The following is an 18,667-nucleotide window of genomic DNA, read 5'->3' as shown; positions in this document are numbered from 1 at the left end:
GAGAGAGACACAGCGAGAGAGGGAACACAAGCAGGGGGAGTGGGAGAGGGAAGCAAGCTCTCTGATGAGCAGGGAGCCTGATGTGGGGCTCGATCCCAGGACCCTGAGATCATGACCTGAGCCGAAGGCAGACGCTGAACGGACTGAGCCACCCAGGCTCCCAATAACCGCGTCTTTTGTTCTAACGAGGTCATTCCTGGAGGACTTTGGGATAGCCTCAGGATGGGGGCTGGTGGCCAGGAAGACCAAGCCATGATTAAAAGCCTAGAACTTTTAGCCCCACTCCTCATTCTCCAGGGAGGGGAGAGGGGCTGGAGATTGAGTTAATAAGCAATCATGCCTCTATGAGGAAGCCTCTATAAACATCCTTAAATATGGGGTCTGGGTTGAGAGCTTCTGAGTTGGTGAACACACTTACGTGCTGGGAGGGTGGTGCACCCCAACTCCACAGGAATGGAAGCACCGATGCTTGGGACCCTCTGATCTCACCCTATGTCCTTCCTCATCTGGCTATTCATCAGTATCCTTTAACATATCCTTTTCCAAGAAAGTGATAGATGTAAGTGTTTCCCTGAGTTCTGTGAGCTGTCGTAGCACATTGCAAAACCTGACAGGGGGTTTGTGAAAGCCCTGATTTAGAGCCAGTCAGTCAGAAGCACAGGTAACAGCCTGGTACTCCTGATGGGTGTCTGCAGCAGGGGCAGTCTTGTGGGACAGAGCCCTTGTGGGATCTGATGCTGACTCCAGGTAGCCAGTGTCAGAACTGACCGGAATCGTAGCACGCCCAGCTGGTGCCTGGAGAGCTGGAGAACTGGTTGGTGTGGGAAAAGTCCCCTTTCCCTCATTTGGGGTCCGACTATGTGTGTGTGAGGACAACAGTTTTCCTGTTCAGGAGGTACGACGCAACTTGCCCAGCGTCTCCCCGCTGGTAAGTGTCGGAGCTGGGATTTGAACCTAAATCCTCAGCTCTTGTCCGTTATTCTTGTTGGCCCCAGCTATAAAGGGAGGAAGAAAAATGGACTTTGGGGTTCCCTGTAGCCTCCCTCCTCCTTCCACGATTCCACCGTTACACCTCGAGATCCTTTCCAGCACTCAGCGTGGAGCTGGACGCTCAATCCTGGTTCAGGAAATGTGGGTCAAAGGCGTGTACTCTAACTCCCCCTTCCTGACCCGTGTTCTGCCTGTGCCAGCTAGCCCTTACCTGGGCCCCCACCCCTCCCCGTCTGTTTGCTGCCCCTTAATCCAGTTCCCCAGCCTTACTTGGCCTTCTGGACTTTTCCATCTGACCTGACGAAGGATCACTTCACTGCCCACCCCCTATTTCCAGCCTCAGAGCAGGTGTTGGAGTGTTTCTGGTTTAATCCAATGAACCTGGGGAAGGCGTTTGGTACCACGCTGGCCATTTTGGCCTTAATAATTGTGGGGTCTTGCCATTCCTCCTCTTTGGATGTCAACTTTCTTGGCTGAACAGTCAAAAGTTTTTTTTTTTTTAAGATTTAATTTTTTAATTTTTTAATTTTTTTAAAGATCTTCTTTATTTGACAGAGAGAGACACAGCGAGAGAGGGAACACAAGCAGGGGGAGTGGGAGAGGGAGAAGCAGCTTCCCGCGGAGCAGGGAGCCCGATGTGGGGCTCGATCTCAGGACCCCGGGATCATGACCTGAGCTGAAGGCAGACACTTAACGACTGAGCCACCCAGGTGCCCCAAGATTTTATTTATTTGACATGTAGAGAGAGAGAAAGAGAGAGAGAGAGCACAAGCGGGGGGAGTGGCAGGCAGAGGGAGAGGGAGAAACAGATTCCCCGCCGAGCAAGGAGCCCGATGCGGGACTGGATCCCAGGACCCCGGGATCATGACCTGAGCCAAAGGCAGACATTTAACCAACTGAGTCACCCAGGCGCTCCTGAACAAAAATTTGAATGGGTTTCATGGAGGGATCAAGGGCCAGACTGCTGCTGTTTGCAGCCTCTGGGGCCTGCTGTGTGTGTTCCTTGCTCCAAATTCACAGCTGGTTTCTGCCCCCCCACCGGCTGGCATTCTGCTCCCCAGCCCTGAAACCTTGGGGACTCCGCCTGGAGGGCCACATCTCACAAGACTGTGGGTCTGTCGTGGGGCGCCTGGGTGCCTCAGATGGCTAAGCATCTGCCTCCAGCTCCTGGGAAAGAGCCCCGCTTCATCAGGGCTCCTGGCTCAGTGGGGAGTCTGCTTCTCTCTCTCCCTCTGCCCCACTCCCTGCTCTCTCTCTTTCTCTCTCTGAATCAAATGAATAAATAAAATCTTAAAGAAAAAAAAGACTGTGGATTTGTCGTACACATGAAGGCTGACGCCTGGACCAAGCTGCCCACGGCTGGCCACAAGGGAACGTGGGCCTTCCAAGCCACGTGTGTCGGGCAGGGGGCATCTCTCCGCAGCCTGGGGGGTGGGCAAACCCCACACACCGTGTGCCTCCTGCCTCTTGCCAGTGCCTGGGCGATCTTCGACAGGCTTTGTGCCGTGTTCCCTGTCCCTGCTCCTGGTCATTTCTGGTTGCCTGTCTGCAAGCCTTCGCGATACCTGTTTTTTCTCTTCCCCCTCCTGCATGCCTGCCCCCCCCCCCCCACGGGGTCTCTCCTCCTTTCTCCTCTGGGAGTTCCTTGACTCACCTTCTTCTCTGGTTCATGCTGATGGGTGGTGGGTAATGGGTGGGCAGGATGCTTGGGGCCATCTGGTCTCACTCCTTGGTTTTATTGATGAGCAGGTATGTGCAGAGAGGAGAGGTGGCCTTCCCCGGGTTGCACAGCGCATTAGTGACAGAACCAAGACTGGAGTTCCTGGCTCTCAGGAGACCCATTGTACATGCAGGATACAGTGCACGTGGTCACGTGGCTGGGAGGGCCTCTGGAGCGTGGGCTAGAGTGGCCACAGGAAATCTCTTACAGAAGGTGGAATACGGTTGGGTCTGGGGATGGGTAAGATTTGGCTGGCAGGAGACTTGTTTGGCAGGAGGCTTTTCGGGGCCTCAGGCACTCCTGAGGGGTAAGGGACAGATGGGTGGGGGGCCTGGCTCACTGAGGTACTCAGAAGGACTTTTCCAAGACTCCTTCCAGGCCAGTAACCTTGGACAAACCCCATAGCCTCCCTGAGCCTCCATAAGAAGAGGGAAACCACACCCACTTTGTAGGTACTATTAACGATCACAGCGTTAATTATAGTTGACGTTTATTGGGTGTTTTCCACGGGCCAGGTGCTGGGCCAAGTGGGCACTTGGCATATCTTATCTCATGTAATCCTCACAGTAGACCCACGCCTGACCCTAGAGCAAGCTCACTAAGGAGTAAATGCCTTAAAACACATAATACAGGGATGCCTGGGTGCCTCAGTTGGTTAGGCGACTGCCTTCGGCTCAGGTCATGATCCTGGAGTCCCGGGATCGAGTCCTGCATAGGGCTCCCTGCTCAGCGGGGAGTCTGCTTCTCCCTCTGACCCTCCCCTGCTTCTTGTGCTCTCTTTTACTAAGTAAATAGAATCTTAAAAAAAAAAACCACCCACACATAATACAGTCACTTGGCACAATTCCAGGCGCATAACAATTGCTCAAGAAGTTGTAGCAACAATGACAACAAATAGTGATATTATTTGGTGGGCTACTGCGGCCCTGTGTTCTTGCCTCTCCCCTCCAGAACCGCCTGCAGAGTGTTCTAGAAGGAGCTCTCCTGGGATTTCCCTCCTCCAGGAAGCCTTCTTCCTGGGCCCGTGGAGGACCTGTGGTTTTGCTCGGCCTTTCTCCCTGAATCTCTAACCCATTTGTGTGGCTCTTGGGGATTCAGAAAGTGGGTGTGTGTCCCCCTTGTCCCTCAGACTGAGCGGTCCCACCATTCCCTCAGGGCAGGGGGTAGAGACGGAGCCAAGGGGGGTGCCAGTGTGACCACAGCAGGCCCCTCCTGCCTGCGAATCCCCTCAAGTCTCCCGGGCCCATTCTCTCCCCTCCCTGGGGAAACCGAGGTCCCACACCAGCAGTCTCTTGCCCAGGCCCCGAGCAGGCCCTCCACATCCAGAGCAGGGTGCTCCTCAGTCCCCAGCCCACGTGCCCAGCGCAGCAGCGCAAATCAGACACCTGCCTCGGAGCTTTTCTTTTCGTTTTTATTTTAAAGGAAAAAAAAAAAAAAAACAGTGCAAAAACCCATTGTTCCAGTGTCAGCCATGCCCGCCCCCCACCCCTAGGTCACCTCCCTGGCTGGGGGCCTGTCGCTTCCTCCCACTCTGCAGCCCCTCCCCCTCATGCAACCCACAGGGGCTGGAGGTGCCACTTCCTGGAGTGCCAGGTCCCAGGGGGCCTTGGGGGGAGGAAAGAATGGGGCGGGCAGCCCCTGATCTGCCTGCGTCACCCCCCTCCAGGTCTCCAGCCTCGGCACCAGGTACCCCTCTTGGCTCTCAATAACCCTTTCCTGACCACACTACTAGCGTGGGGGGCACTGATCTGGGGGAACCCTGTCCGCACCCCTCTTTGCCCCGGGTCCGGCTCGGGGCTCTCCTCACTGAGGTTGGGGTTTCCCTCCCTCCCTCCATGGTGGGGGAGAGTGGTGTGATCCCCAGGTTTAAATACCTTAATGAAAGCAGGGGATGGGGGAGGAAGGGGCTTTAGACCTAATAAATTATTAGCGTTTCTTTTTTTTTTTAGTGTCCATGGGGGTGCGGGTGGGGTGGGGGCAGGGCGTGGCCTCCAGGGCCCCTCCCTCCCCTTACTGGTGAATCTCATTCTCTATGAGGCTGTCCTCATAAGACTGGAAGTCTGTGTCCGTGAGGCCATCAGGTGGCATCAGCAGCTCCTCATCTTGGGACGAGGACAACGGGGGCTCATCCCCTGAGCTCCCAGGACCCCCATCCCCGTCCCCGTCCACCTCTGAGTCCTGCAGCACCTGAGCGATGTATTTCTGAAGGGGAAAGCAGTAGAGGGTGAGGGTGGACAGCTGTTCCTCATGGGAGGGACTGACTGGGGAATCTCAGGGTCTCCAGGGAGCGGGACAGTGATCCTCCCCCCAGGGAGAGGTGGGCAGTCCCCTCAGTGAAGCCAGATCTCTCCCTGCCCCTGGGAGCTGGAACGGGCTTCACTTTCCGGAGGACTAATGGGACCCCTGGCTTTGGACAGAGCCTCAATCAGAGGCTCCTCTCCACCCCTGGCCATGAATCAGGGTACTCACCGCAGATTTGGGGACAGCGGCAGCAGTGGGGGGCCGTCCATTGCTTCTGGGGTCCACGGCATCTGTCTCCGTGTGCTCAATCTTGAGGGGTCCAGAATGAGTCAGGGAGTGGGGAGATGTCTTTGCCCTCAGCCACCATCATGACCCCACGCCTTCTTGACACCCTTGCTGCCCGTGCCCTCAGCTCCCATCCGTCCCCCTGCTCCCCTGCACCCCCCTGAGCTTCGCCCTCAGCCATCCCCTGCCCCCCTTGCCCCACACCTTGTAGTTGTGGGCACTGAGGTATTTGAAGTGTCCGAAGCAGACGTGGCAGAGACAGATGACGATGGTGATGACCAGGACCACGAATGTGAACATGGACGTGGGGGCTAGGAACCCTGGTGGGGCGGGGGGGCAAAGGATGGGGCTGCTACCTCTCCTCTGGGCACCCCCTCCCAGGGGCCCACCACCCGACTCTGGCTACCTTCTGAACGCAGTCCTGCACTCCTCTGTGCTGTCGCCTGACCTGGCTTCTCCCAGGCTCCTTGCCTGTGGCCCTTGGCCATCAAGGCCCCTCCCACGGCCTGCTCTGCCTCGACTCCGGATGGAGGCCCTCCCCCCGCCGACCTTGCCACTCCCTGAGGTGCGTGGGGGCGGCCCTCACCCGTGCGCATGGTGGAGAAGAAGAGCAGCCAGAAGAGACAGAGGATGGGCGCGGCCACCACCTGGTTCACGGCCCCTGAGTGGATCTTCTTGTCCAGCTTGGCCGGCAGGTAGGCGTAGTAGAGATTGTACCTGTCTACCAGGTGCTTCAGGAGCATGTACATGAGCCCTGGGGGAAGCCACACGGGCCCTGACCTCGGAACCAGTGACACCGGACCTCCGTGTGTCCGTCACAGCTTGGCCTAGTCCTTCCAAGATGGCTGAAGGGCTGGCCCCCCTCCTCCTGCCTGAGCCCCCCGGTACAGGACAGAGCCCCAGGCCCATCACAGGATCACAGTGTCAGCTCCCTCAGCTTCCCCACCTCATCCCGCAGCCCCTCACTGAAAGGCCTACTGTTAGAAGTCCGTTCGTTGGGGTCAGTGAGCTTCTTCTTGAAACTTAGTGTTTTTTTCTACCCTGTCCCTACATAGATGAGTATAAATGAGGTGGTAAGTTCTGTTTTCCTGGGGGCTGAGGGAATGGGAGCTTTTGAAAGGACAAGGAGGTTAGTTTGGGAGTTTGGAGCCTTTGATCACCGGGGATGGTGGTTAAGGGGTTAGGATGTAACAAGGGGAAAAACAGACGGAACGGGCAGGGTGACAGCTGTGAAGAAACTCTGCTAAATTTCAGAAGGAAGCGGGACGTGTCCAAGGCGCAGAGCTCAGCTACAGTGGGGTTACCATCTCTGTGAGTGGCAAGAGCCCAACCCCACCCTGGAATCCAAAGGTCTTTCTTGAGCTTATGGGACTGTCTCCAAGTGTACCGGCGGACCCTGTGTAGGTGTGTGTGTGTGTGCGTGTGTGCGTGTGCGCACGCACGCGCGTGCATGTACACACAAACACGGCTGTGGGTATGTGATGTGTGTCCAAGTGCATCAGCTGAGTGAAGGCACCTGGTGCGGATGAGTATGGCCATGTTGGGGTGACTTTGCCCAGGGGCCCAGCACACCAGCCGGGGCCGGCCTGAGCTGAGATGGCTTTCCCCCTCCTCCCCCCAAGGCCGGGCCCCAGACTGAGGCAGGGACCGGGCGGGAGGCCCGAGGGGCCGGTCTCCCAGCCGGGGCCCTGTCCACTCAGGGCGGCCTGCCTTACTAGAGTGAAGCGGGTGAGGTCCTGGGTCCCCCCGAGCAGGGCCCAGGTCCCGGCGCGGCGGTGCCTACCGAAGGGCACGATGATGGGGCAGGTGATACTGTAGGTCATGACCACCGTGAAGACGCACATCATCCAGGCGTAGGCTGCGCCAAACTGGAACTCGTAGGCCTGATGCTGGGGGGGAGATGGGCAGGAGGGTGGCTCAGGGAGGGGAGGGACAGGCTAGAAGGGCGCAGGGCAGGTGGGAGGGGGCAGGGGGCCAGGAACGAAGCCATGGGGAAAAGAAACCCAATATCCAGGGTGGGGCAGGGCAAAGCAGATAGAAAGAGGGGCTGTGGCTGAGATGGAGGTCAAGGTGGGTACAGTGATGGGTCATGGGTTGGGGAGGACCTTTGAGAGATCAGGGGCTGGCAGGTGGGTAGGCCTGGGGGTGGGACGCCCAGAGCCCTCGTGTGGGGTTAGGGCACAGAGACCCTAGGTCTAGGGACCCGGACCTCCCCCAACTCCCATCGGAACACTAGACTGTCAGGACTGGCAGGGTTATCTATGTTGATCCATCGCCGCACATATGGGAAAACTGAGGCTCCAGGTAGGAAGGGGATAGCCCAGGGCCACGGAACTGGATCCCCCGAGTTCCAGCACCCCTGTGCCCCCACACCCTAGCACGGCTGCCGCTGTTTCAGGCTGGTCCCACCAGGGGGCGCTGCGCGAGCCGCTGCGGCCCCAGGCGGCCATACCCGCTTCACGTTGCGCCTCTCCGCGGCAGAGCGCGCCAGGCAGAGCCGGATCATGTACATGAGCAGGCCTGGGATGCGCAGCAGGTCCATGGCGTTGCCGATAAAGGCTGAGGCAATGACGTAGTTCACGAAGAAAGCGCCGTTGTCGGGCAGGAACACGCACCTGCGGGCACCAAGTGCTCCAGCGCTGTCCCCCTCGGGCGGCCCCGCGGCTGCCTGCCCACTGCCAGCACCACCTCGACCCCCGACGCGCCTTCCTTCATGTGGACACCCCGGCTCAGCTCGCAAGCACCCGTGCCCCAGTGCCCCCAGAGCGTGAACCCCAGGGGCAGATGCCAGAGTGTCCACAGACACCTCCAACACCCTCAGTGTGAGTGGATCCAACCTGAGAGTGTGAGCCCAGAGGTGCCCTGAGAACTTGTGCCCTATAAAGACCCATGGAGGGCGCTCCAAACCCCTAAGGCCACCAAGTGTTCAGGGGATGACTGCCTGAGATCCCCACAGACAAAGCCCGTGAGACCCTCAAAGACCCCTCAGAGTGTGCACCCTAGGATTACCCAGAAAGGACCCCCTAAGACCCTAAATTAAGCCAGTTACCCCCAGAGTGTGAGCCTCAGACACCTCCAGAACACAAACTCCACAGACCCTTCCTCAAAGAGGGAGTGAGGAATCCAAGAACCTTTGGAATTCTTCAGGGTGGGGAATCCAAGAACCTTTGTCAATGCCCGTGACACCCCAAGTGTGAGCCCAAGATTTTTACAGATGGCTTAGAGCAAGACCCATAGAGCTTGTGCCCATATATATAGCCACGGTACATGGCCCTCCATCCCCCCACCCCCGAACAGCCTCATAGGGCTTCCCATAAAAGGTACCCTGTAAGGAACTCCACGGTCACTCCTCTGGATAAAAGCCTGAGACTGCAGAGGTCTTCCCATGACTTGTGCCCCATAAACACCCCAAGTATGAGCTCTAGAGTTCCCCATAAGTAGTCCAGAGTTGTGAGCCCGAGATTTCCATAGTTACTTAAAAGTGTGGGCTCCAGGAACCTTCAGGGGTACCCCCAAATCACTCCCAAAGTATGACATGGATCCTACTACAGACGTCTCCCCAAGCCTCCTTGAGTAAAACTTGACTCCTAGAGTTAGTCCCAGAATACAAGCTCTACAGGCTGTCACAGAAATCCCCCAGTGTGGGTCCCAAAGCCCCAAATATACCTTGACGGTGACCTCTACATGGGTTCCCAGGGAATGAGCCCCAGCACAGACCCCAGGGACATCTCCCACGTCTATACCTGAGCACTGTGGTGTAATCTTGGGGATGACCCTGCCACGCCAGGTGAGCTCCCCCCACCACCACCTCCAGTGTGTCTCAGACATACCCACCCCCGCCCTCTGGGCTCTTTCCCTGGGGGCCCAGGTCACTCACTCAAACCGAATAGCTGCCTCAGCCAAGAATTTCTTGTCAAAGAGCCAGCGGAAGAAGAGGTCCAGGCTGGAGAGGAGGAGTGGAGAGGTGTGGTGGGGGGCTGGAATGGCCCAGAACACCAGGGGAGGAGGAGTCTAGTCCATGAGCCGCTGGGGACGCCCCCCCAGCACCTCTGTAAGGGAAGTGGGAGCCTGAACGGCTCCCCTCGTCCATCCTAACCCCCTACCCCCCCACCCCGGCTCCTGTCCCGTCTTCTGTAACCCACCTGCTCAGTCCCAGTGAGGGCAGGAGCAGCACCATGAAGATGAGGAAGGTGTAGCACTTGTGCATGGTGGTCCTGTTCTCCCCGGAGCTGCAGTGGGGGGCACAGGGGCAGGGGTCAGGTGAACCAGCCCCCAGGCCTGCTCCCCCAGCCGGGATGGTATCTGCTGGGACGGGGGCCTCCCAGTGTGAGGATGCGGGCCAGCCTCCCTTCCCTGGCAGCTCTGGGACTGCCCGGGGCAGGGAGGCTGAAGGGGAAAGGGCTGCCCACCTGGGACGGCCATACACCTAGGAGGGCCAGGGTGCGGGGCGTGTGAGGCGTCTCACCGTGTCCAGTGGGCTTCGAAGAAGGCCGAGTAGTAGACGATGGTGGGGAGCAGGGCCGAGAAGCACCACAGCAGCAGGGTGGGGAAGAACTGAGTGATGATGGGGTTCTGCAGCGGGGCACAGGGGGACATTTCAGGCGGGGGCCATCTAGCGGGCCGCCGTCTAGCTTGCTTTGCTTACCTGCCCCCCCCCCCCACTGAGCCCCAGGCCCCATGGCTCTCGGGGCCCCGTGGCAGAAGTCCAGAACATGTGCAGGGCCAGGGTGAGGGTGGGGGCCGGTCTCATGAGTACCACTGCAGGGTGAGTTACTCTGATAGTTAGCATTTGCGGAGTACCTCCTAAGTGCCAGGCACTGGTCATGGGCTTTACGTGTATGGATCCTCCCAACAATGCTATTAGTCCATTTTACAGATGAGCAAACTAAGGCAAAAAGAGTGTCAGCAGGTTACCCAGCTAGTCGGGGCGGTGAGGTGGGGATGTGAACCCAGGCCGACTGGGTCTGGTGTATTTTGCTCTTATCACTCAGGAATTTTCAAACTGTCTAACTCTGGACTTTGAGGCTCCAAGGAGCTGGGTGAAGGAGGAGCTGGTGAAAATGACCCCTCCCTCTATGGCCCTCTGAGCAGCCTTGCTTTTCCACACGGGGGCTCATGTTAAGAGTCCTTTCGATAAGGGCGTCCGCATCTAAGTTCGGAAGCCAGTGCTCTGGTCCGAACCTCCGTTCCTCTGTCGGTGAGATGGGGGGGTGAGATGGGGGCTTGTCTGAGGTCGCACGGTCAGTTAAAACTGGCTGTGCGCTTGCTCTCTTCCCTGGTGTCTCTCTAGGTGTATGCGACCCCAGGGTGGTGTCACGAGGGGGAAGGTGGTGGGGAGCCCAAGGGACATTCCCAGAGGGCTCTGCAGCCCTTCGTCGTGGGGGGGTTGTCGGCGGGGCTGGCCTGGGAAAGCAGAACTGGAGCTAGCCAGGCCAGAGGGCGTTCTGGCTCCCCCCGCCCCCCGGAGAGGGACTCGAGGCCTGGTATCTGTGTCTCGCACCGCGGCACGGAGGGAGCGGGGTGGGGCCCGGGCCTCACATTGAGGTACTCCACAGGCTTGGTGACGTTGAACTTGTCCATGGTGGTGATGATGATGGCCGGGGTGGTGAGGAAGAACAGGAGGATGAAGAGGACGACATTGATGACCAGGCAGCGCAGCCACCAGAGGAAGCCCCGGATGGACAGGTGCTCCCTGGGAAGGCGGGGGAGAGGGTCGTTCTGGGGCCACCCCGGACCGCCCTCTCCTCCCGTCCGCCTGCCGGGGCCACCGGGCCCCGCGAAGCCTGCCCCGGCCCGCCGTGCTGCGCTCACCAGTAGATGTTCTGGGGGTCGGGGGCGTAAGACACAGTCCAGTTGGAGATGTGCAGGGACTCGCTGCAGGACGAGGCGCGCGGCTCCCCACGGCAGGTGCAGCCCTGGCACTTACACACGTTGAAGTCCTTCAGGATGCTGGGGGAGGGGCACTGGTTACTGCCACCGGCCAGCCCTGAGCACGGGGACCCGGGAGCCCCCGCGGTTCCTGGTGGACAAGGACGGGGATGGGCAGGCAGGGGGCAGGGGCTCACATGGCGGTGATGGTCTCGTTGTGGAAGGTGACAAAGGCCATGCCGAGAGGCTTCTCGTTCACCTTCTCCTTCTCCCGCTTGTAGTCCTCCTTCAGCTTCTGCTCCAGCTTCGTGTAGTACTCGATGGCCTCCACCTGCAGAGGGCGAGTGAGTGAGGGCGGTGCTGCGCTCAGAGAGCCAGGCCGCTCCCCAGCACACCCAGCGGCACGGACCTGCGGCTTACTCCAGGCTGGGCGCTGCTGTAGGCTTTCTACGTGTTAACTCGTGTAATCCTCATGACAGTCCCGAGGTAGGTACCATTAGCCCCATCTTATAGAGGAGGAAACTGAGGCACAGAGCAGGCGAGAAACTCGCCGAAAGCCTCAGAGCCAGTAAATACAGCACAGTGCTGTTCTCTTGGCTGACCCCTTACTGATTTGGGCTTTGCAAACTTGGTCACTGCAGGGATGGGGACGAACCCAATAGGGGAAGGGGGGCTTTGAGGACTGCAGGACCAGGTGGGGACCTGAGGGCGGGGCTGCACCCTGCTCCCAGTCCTGGCCGCCCCCCCAATCCTGGCATGGCCTTGCCTGCTCTGGGAGTCTGTTGACCTTTGGTTAGTTATGTGCAAGACCCATTTGTGTGTGTGTTCCCAGGGTTACGGGACCCGGGCCTGGAATGTGTCCATCTCTACTGCGACGAGGCTTGCCGGGATCTGTCCATCTCTTCCCCATACCCAGCAGGAGCTCTGGGGGCCTGGCGTCACCTCGTACCTGTTCACAGCCTCGCACCACGCAGCAGCAGAGGTGACCACAGGGCTTGGGGTTGATCATGGTGGGGACATTCTCCTTGCTCTGGAGGTTTGTGAAGTAGAGCTTCCCCCGCTCAGCCTTCTTCCTGTGAGACCCAGGTGCCCGGTCACCCGCTGGCCCGGCTGGGGCCAGGAATGGCTGGGAGGGTGGGTAGGGAGCTCAGCTCAGGGGTCATCTGAGTCCACTCCCTAAGGACAGGGTGAGCTTATTCTTGGATCTGCTTAGAAAGCATGGTTCAGATATTCAAGGGTCTTCCCACCCACCTCCTGAGGGCCAGAAATTCTTCTTATGGTTTGGCCTAAGTTTCTTAAACTGCAGCTGAAGAAGGGTATGTCCTCAGATGGGGTGGGGATGGTGGACCCCTTTCCTCTCGCAATGAACGCTAACCTCTAAGCCTTGCTCTTTCCAGAGCTGAACTGACAGGCACTCCAGGGGTTGAATTAAAATCAAATGCCCTGGGAAACACCTGGAAGGGGAGCCAGGTTCCCATGAGGCAGCCAAGATGCCTTCCACAGTAGGCAGAGGCCCCTCCCGTGTCATCCCCCCCATTACCTCTCAGCATCGAGGAACATAAGGCGAGCCACGTTGTAACATGGGCGAGCTTCAAGAACCGTGCAGTTGGGATAGGCCTCCCTGAAACACAGTCCACCATCATCTTCTGCGGGGACCCTGCCCACCTGCCCCCACCCTGTAGCCATGACCCCATCACCTTTAAGACAACACACCCCGAATTCAAGCTCCTTCTGTCTGGTCTACAAAAATGGGAGTTCCATAAGAGTAAATCTTTGAAATTCCTCCCCGTGTTCATGTGAGCAGCAGGAAGCATGAAGGCTCAGGGGCCTTGTGCACATGGCAATGAGCCAGGATGTGAGAGTACACCTGTGTGGCTGGCACCAGGGGGGCCACGGCTGTGGCCTGATTCATCTCCAGAGCTCGAACTTGTAGCTGAGAGAAACTGTTTCTACTCATGGGCTGTTCTCTTAACCCTGTTTCCAGAATACCTGGTTACAGTTCAACACTTAGCCTTGACCATGAACTGACCCCAGCCAACCCACAGCCCAGTCTACAGAACGATCCTCGCCCCAAGACTGACCAGAGATGGATCCTGAACGCTGACCTGAAACTGACCCTTTACTGGGATCCAAACTCACCCATAACCCAGATCCAAGACTGACTTTCTAACCCTGACCCAGGATTGACCCTAACCTTGCTTTGAAACTGAGCAGAGAGAGACTGTGACTCTCAGTCCTGGTACCTGGGGCACTCAAGGGGCGCTTGCTCATGGAGGAAGCAGCAGTTCCTTCTTACTTCTCATCACACACTGCTCCCTGCTCCCTAATCTAGACTGAAGCCTGTCTTTTAAAAAAACTTTTTAGGGGCGCCTGGGTAGTTCAGTCGTTAAGCGTCTGCCTTCGGCTCAGGGCTCCCTGCTCCGCGGGAAGCCTGCTTCTCCCTCTCCTGCTCCCCCTGCTTATGTTCCCTCTCTCGCTGTGTCTCTCTCTCTGTCAAATAAATAAATAAAATCTTTAAAAAACAAAACAAAACAAAAAGCTTTTTAATGAAGAACCACCAAGTGTTAAAGGTGCGCAAGACCTGGTTCTAAAGAAACAAGATGGATGGTGCAATCCACGAGAATTTGGAAACTTAAATCTGGGATGGGGTCCTTGAGATGCTCTGCGGACCTTTCCCCAGACACCGTGTTGCTCCAACTATTTTAGGGCTCTTCCTTGGAAGGGCCTTCAGCCCTGTGGCGGGCTAAGTCCTCAGGCTCACCCGACTCATCTCTAACCCCCCAATCCCCACCACACAGGCTCTCTGATTTTACACACAGGAAATTCCCTAATTCTGCTGGGGTAGTCCCCTAATCCAGACAGACCACGGACCTGGATCACAAACCCTACTCCTCACCATACATCAGGCCTGGGCCAACAGCTTAGACATAGTAGGTGCTCAATATACACGTGCTGAACGAATGGATCAATGAGATGGTCGTTCCCTCACGCTCACCCCCTTGATCCCCCAAACCCCAATTAGGACCACAGTCTCCCCCACTCCTGCTTAAAGGCTGACCACTAATTTGAATCACAGTCTGCTTCCTAAACAAAACCACAGGCTGACCCCTGAAACAGACAACCTGAACCACGAGCTCCTCACGGACACATCAGGTCTGTTATGAAGCACACAGTAGGTGTACAACAAATGTGTGCTGAGTGGATGCCTGGTTCATGCGGTTCACTTCCTCACTGCAGGCAGGGCCCTGTCAGAGTCCCCCGGCTCACCCTACTGGAAACAGCACCCCTTCCTGACTCCTTCACGCTGTTCCTCTCCTTGCTCTGGTTTTCTTCTGGGCACCCACCCTGCTTTGACAAGGTGTCTATTACTAGTTCATTTATTTATTATCTGCCTCGCCCACCAGAATGCGAGCAGGTGAGGGCAGAGGCTTCTTACTTTTTTTTGTTTGTTTACTGCTGAAACCCCAGCTCCTACTCCAGCACAGGCACATGGCAGGTACTCAACAAGTATTTGTTATTAAAGACTTACCAGTCCAAGCTGACAGCTGATTCCAATGGGACGGTAATATTAAGATGTCACCTAATTCTGAGCACACACGTTCCTTAATCCTGACCCAGACTGCCCCCTAATGCTGATCACAGCTTGGACTCCAGATAGGATCCCTAAGTCGTTCTCGTACTGACTGAGGATGATCTAATTTTGACCGCTGTTCTGTAACTTCTGGGAGGGCAGGGCCTGTTTCTAATTTGCGTACGCTTGGAGTGTAGAAGGTGACAAGACATGCATGGTGAACGAATGAGTACACATCCGCTATCGGGGATCGCAAACCGCTCATTGGCCTGCAACACAGTGGTCTGCAATCTGACCCCGACTAGACACTGCCTCGCAATCCTGTTCTGACCCAGGACGACTGACTTCTGATCCAGGCCAACTGACGGTGGATCGAGACCTCGCGAAGTCCTGATCCTGACCACCAAGGTCCCTTATCAGGGCCACTGGCTAACTCCTAATTCTGGCCACAGACCGACCTCAGACCAAACCTCTGATCAGACCCTGCACCGGCTCCTAAGGCTCACTTCCACTGTGCGAACCCCTGAGAGCTCAATGATCTTTTGTTCATTTCTGCGGTCCCAAGGCCCACCGCAGTGACTTCGGCCTAATATCATCTGAGAAAGTCTGCTGAGTGCACAGATGAACGTGTGACAGGATCCCTAATCCTGCACATACCGTCCCGGCCACCGGGCCCTCCTGGAGGTGTATATCCCCCTCTCCACGAGACAGAACTCCAGAGCTAGAAAGAGCCTTGGCGAACATGGGCGCCTGGGCTCCCTCAGGATCCGCTGAAAGCCAGTCTGCACACAAACCCCAGAATGTCACACAAAAGTTTGAAGCCACACACCTCAAAGGGCCCACGGACCCCGGGTCAACAACGCATGACCCAGTTCAAGCTGGGAGGAGAGGTGGGGTGGGGGGGGGGATAGGACCATACTTCTCTCACTTTTCAAGTATTTCTTGTCTTTCCCCTGTTCTTGCGGGGGCCTCTCACCCAGCCCAAGTGCTGGAATGCCCTGGACTCACGTCATTCTTCCATGGTCTCACCTCCGTGGTCTCACCTCCACCCCTACACCAGCCCCAGACCTCAGTGGGAGGTGTGAGAAGTCTGAGGGCTGAAAGGCAAAGAAGGGCCCACAGGGCCTGGGGTTTGGGGTGGGCGTGGCCACTCACTCAAAATGCTTCTTGATCTTTTCTGACTCTGCATATTTGGAGATTCCATTGATGAAGAGAGTCCGCTTCACCTGGGGTGAGAGGGGGGTGGGTCTGCCTTCTGGAGGAGAAGGCTCGAGAATATGCCAGGTGGGTGTGGGGAACAGGGAGCTGAACAGGTGGGAGGAGGCCTTAGGGATAAGCCACGTGCCAGGGGGAGGGTATCTAATTGGAATCCGGCAGCGAGCTTAATGAAAGAGCCACCTGGCCCCTTGCTCCCGAGGGGGTCATCGAGGGGAAGGGGGATGACTCCCTGACCCTCAGGCCGTAACGGCCTGGCACGGTGGCTGGCCTGGTGATGAATGCAGACAAGCGCATGTCACTACCACAGCATCACCACGGCTGTTTCCTGAGGGCCAGGCACAGCACGGGTGCTTTCCACGGGTCGCGTCACTTCACCTTCCCACCGACCTCAGGAAGGTTCTGTTATCCCGTTTTATAGATGAGGACGCTGAGGCTTGGGGAGGTGACTTAACGTGCAGGATAGGGGCTCTTGAGCTGCTGGGCCAGGATCAGAACCCAGGTGGCCCCACCCTGGTGTGGACACTCCTTGGGGCCCAGGCAAGGGAGGCCCGGGGGGAAGGTAAGAGGCTGGGGGCAGGGTAGGCCAGGGCTCTGCTCTGCTCACCAGGTCGTCCTCCTTGTAGCGCATCTTGGAGGTGTGTCTACGCATGCTGTAGACGGTGAGCAGCAGGTACAGGAAGGCGAAGGAGGTGTGCAACCATAGCAGGTTGTTCCTGGGTGGGGCACAGGGGCACATGGAGCCACTGGGGACAGGAACGCACTCAGACAACCCCCAACCTCCCACTGTGAATTCAGCCCCTGGTACAGGGCCCCTCTCCTGCCACGGGTCTTCTGGCACTGACCCCTTCGCAGGACAGGCCCCACACTCCATGTTGTCCAGGCCCCAAGATTATTCCACTGCAGCTGAAATGTCCCCAAGAGGTCATCTCTTGGGACGCCTGGGTGGCTCAGACTGTTAAGTGTCTGCTTTCGGCTCAGGTCATGGTTCCAGGGTCCTGGGATCAAGCCCCGCATCGGTCTCCTTGCTGAGCAGGGAGCCTGCTTTTCCCTCTCCCTCTGCCTGCTGCTCCCCCTGCTTGTACTCTCTCTCTCTCTCTCTCCCCCTCTGTCAAATAAATAAAATCTTCAAAAAAAAAAAAAAGAGGTCATCTCTTCCTGCCCTGCCCACTGGCTACATTGCCCCCCTCCCCCCAATTGCCTGCTGCCATTTTTCCCCTGGCCTGCGGTCACACAGCTACTTCTGGATCTGGTCATCCCCGGCGATCCCCAGCAGACATCCACCTCCTCTGTCTCCAGCCCAAGTCCTCAGGTCCCCCAGCCTCTGGTGCAACCTCAGCAACCCCTCCCCCAGTGCTCCCCCTTGCACCCCTCCCTGTTAAAACAGCTAGACTCCAGCGCAGACCCTGACCTCCCTGAACCGGCTTCCCCACCTTACCCTGATTTCAGGTTGGCAATGGTGGTTCTCCCGAAGCTGTAGGCATTGTTCTCTGGGGGGGGGGGGGCAGGGAGAGGGAGAGGACGGTGCTGGGGTCAGGACCTGCGTCCCCCGCCCCCGCTCCTCCCCTCCGGCCCCACCCCCATCCTGGCCGGCACTGACCCAGCAGGTCCCCTGAGAAGTTGACAGGCAGCACGATGCCCACAGACAGGACTCCCACGACGACCAGCAGCCCGATGATGTGCCGCTGGAAGGACAGGTAGTGCACAGCGTCGCCCCCACATTTGTCCCGGATCTCATCATCCCTGCAGGCGTGGGGCGGCCGGGCACACAAGTGAGGACTGGGGCGGGGCGGGGGGGGGGGCACGGCTTGCCTGCCTGGCCCGCCCGCCCCCACCCCATGTCCACCCTAGCCCCGGCCGGTCTGGCAGCACTACAGGGGTGGGGGGGTCTCGGGGCCCTCTATTTTCTGGGAGGGGAGAGGAGAGCACGGGAGAGGGAAGGGGAGGGAAAGGAGAAGAGAACAGAGAGAGGAGGGGGCAGGGGGCAAAGGGGAAGGCTGCAGAGAGAGGAGGAAAGGGGGAGAAAGGTGGAGCAGAAGGGACATGGAAAGGGAGGGTGAGGAGGGAGAGAGGCAGGCTGACCGAAGAAGCGGGAGGGAGGACCCGGGCTGGGGACGCAGTGGCGCCTTATGGCGGGGGAGGAGCACAGACGTGGTGCGCCGGGGGAGGGGCCCCGGGGGGGGCGGGCCGGGGTGTGGGCAGTGGCGGTGCTGACCTGTCCGGGCCTCCTGCCTCTCTCAGCGCTCACTGCCTGCCTGCCGCACTCTGGCTCCATCTCCTGACTTCTGCCTGCAGGACACTGGCTCCTGCCTGTTGCTGGCTCGCTGCTCCCAGCCCGCCCCCCCCCCCCGCCCCGCCGGGCTGCACAAGACTCTGAGGTGGGGGGCTCCAGCCCCTGCCACAAGGGCTCGGAGAGCTGTGGGCAGAGCGGGCCCACCAGGGAGGCGGGCACACGGGAGACTGTGGGGTAGGGTGAGGCCCAGCTCAGGGGACAACAGAGGCCGGGACCCCAGGGCCTGGCCTCCTGGAGTAGGGAAGAGGCTGCTGGGCTGGCTGGGAGCGCTAAGGCCCTCAAAGCTGTTGGCCTCTGGATTTTGTAGGGAAGTGACAGGTTCTGAAGCTTCTCTGTTTCTCTCTTTCCTTAGAGTCTGAAGACTGTTCACTTACTTTATCCTGAAGATGGCTGTCAGCCAGGAACAGAAACCCTGGGGGGACAGAGGGCTATCAGTTGGAGTTCCTACCCCAACCCGAACCTCCCTTCCCCCTCGAATCCTACC

General features: G+C 58.2%; 1 protein-coding gene across 3 annotated transcripts in view; it reads right to left on the bottom strand.

Annotated features, from left to right (window-relative positions):
* Nucleotides 1-4,642: 4,642 nt before the first annotated feature.
* TMEM63B (transmembrane protein 63B) overlaps nt 4,643-18,667 on the bottom strand; it is a 23,850-nt gene continuing 9,825 nt past the window's right edge. For 2 of the 3 annotated variants that reach the window (XM_025890479.2, XM_025890477.2), the window contains 19 exons: nt 18,558-18,595; nt 17,491-17,633; nt 17,329-17,380; nt 16,498-16,606; nt 15,831-15,901; nt 12,645-12,725; nt 12,054-12,177; nt 11,302-11,435; nt 11,048-11,185; nt 10,775-10,928; nt 9,702-9,808; nt 9,379-9,465; nt 9,114-9,179; nt 7,689-7,851; nt 7,020-7,125; nt 5,823-5,990; nt 5,441-5,556; nt 5,180-5,260; nt 4,643-4,912 (listed from right to left, as the gene is read on the bottom strand). In XM_025890479.2, coding sequence (XP_025746264.1) covers nt 4,721-4,912; nt 5,180-5,260; nt 5,441-5,556; nt 5,823-5,990; nt 7,020-7,125; nt 7,689-7,851; nt 9,114-9,179; nt 9,379-9,465; nt 9,702-9,808; nt 10,775-10,928; nt 11,048-11,185; nt 11,302-11,435; nt 12,054-12,177; nt 12,645-12,725; nt 15,831-15,901; nt 16,498-16,606; nt 17,329-17,380; nt 17,491-17,633; nt 18,558-18,595 — 2,130 coding nt within the window. In that variant the 3' untranslated portion in view covers nt 4,643-4,720. The remainder of the gene's footprint in view (nt 4,913-5,179; nt 5,261-5,440; nt 5,557-5,822; nt 5,991-7,019; nt 7,126-7,688; nt 7,852-9,113; nt 9,180-9,378; nt 9,466-9,701; nt 9,809-10,774; nt 10,929-11,047; nt 11,186-11,301; nt 11,436-12,053; nt 12,178-12,644; nt 12,726-15,830; nt 15,902-16,497; nt 16,607-17,328; nt 17,381-17,490; nt 17,634-18,557; nt 18,596-18,667) is intronic. The other variant, XM_073905016.1, reaches the window with a different exon arrangement.

This window comes from Callorhinus ursinus, unplaced genomic scaffold (genome assembly GCF_003265705.2).
Source record: "Callorhinus ursinus isolate GAN/ISIS: 27379988/994484 unplaced genomic scaffold, GSC_fseal_2.0 scaffold22, whole genome shotgun sequence".
In the NCBI taxonomy this organism is placed as follows: domain Eukaryota; kingdom Metazoa; phylum Chordata; class Mammalia; order Carnivora; family Otariidae; genus Callorhinus; species Callorhinus ursinus.
Note: the sequence above shows the minus strand (reverse complement) of the source record. Positions and strands in the feature narration are given on the sequence as shown.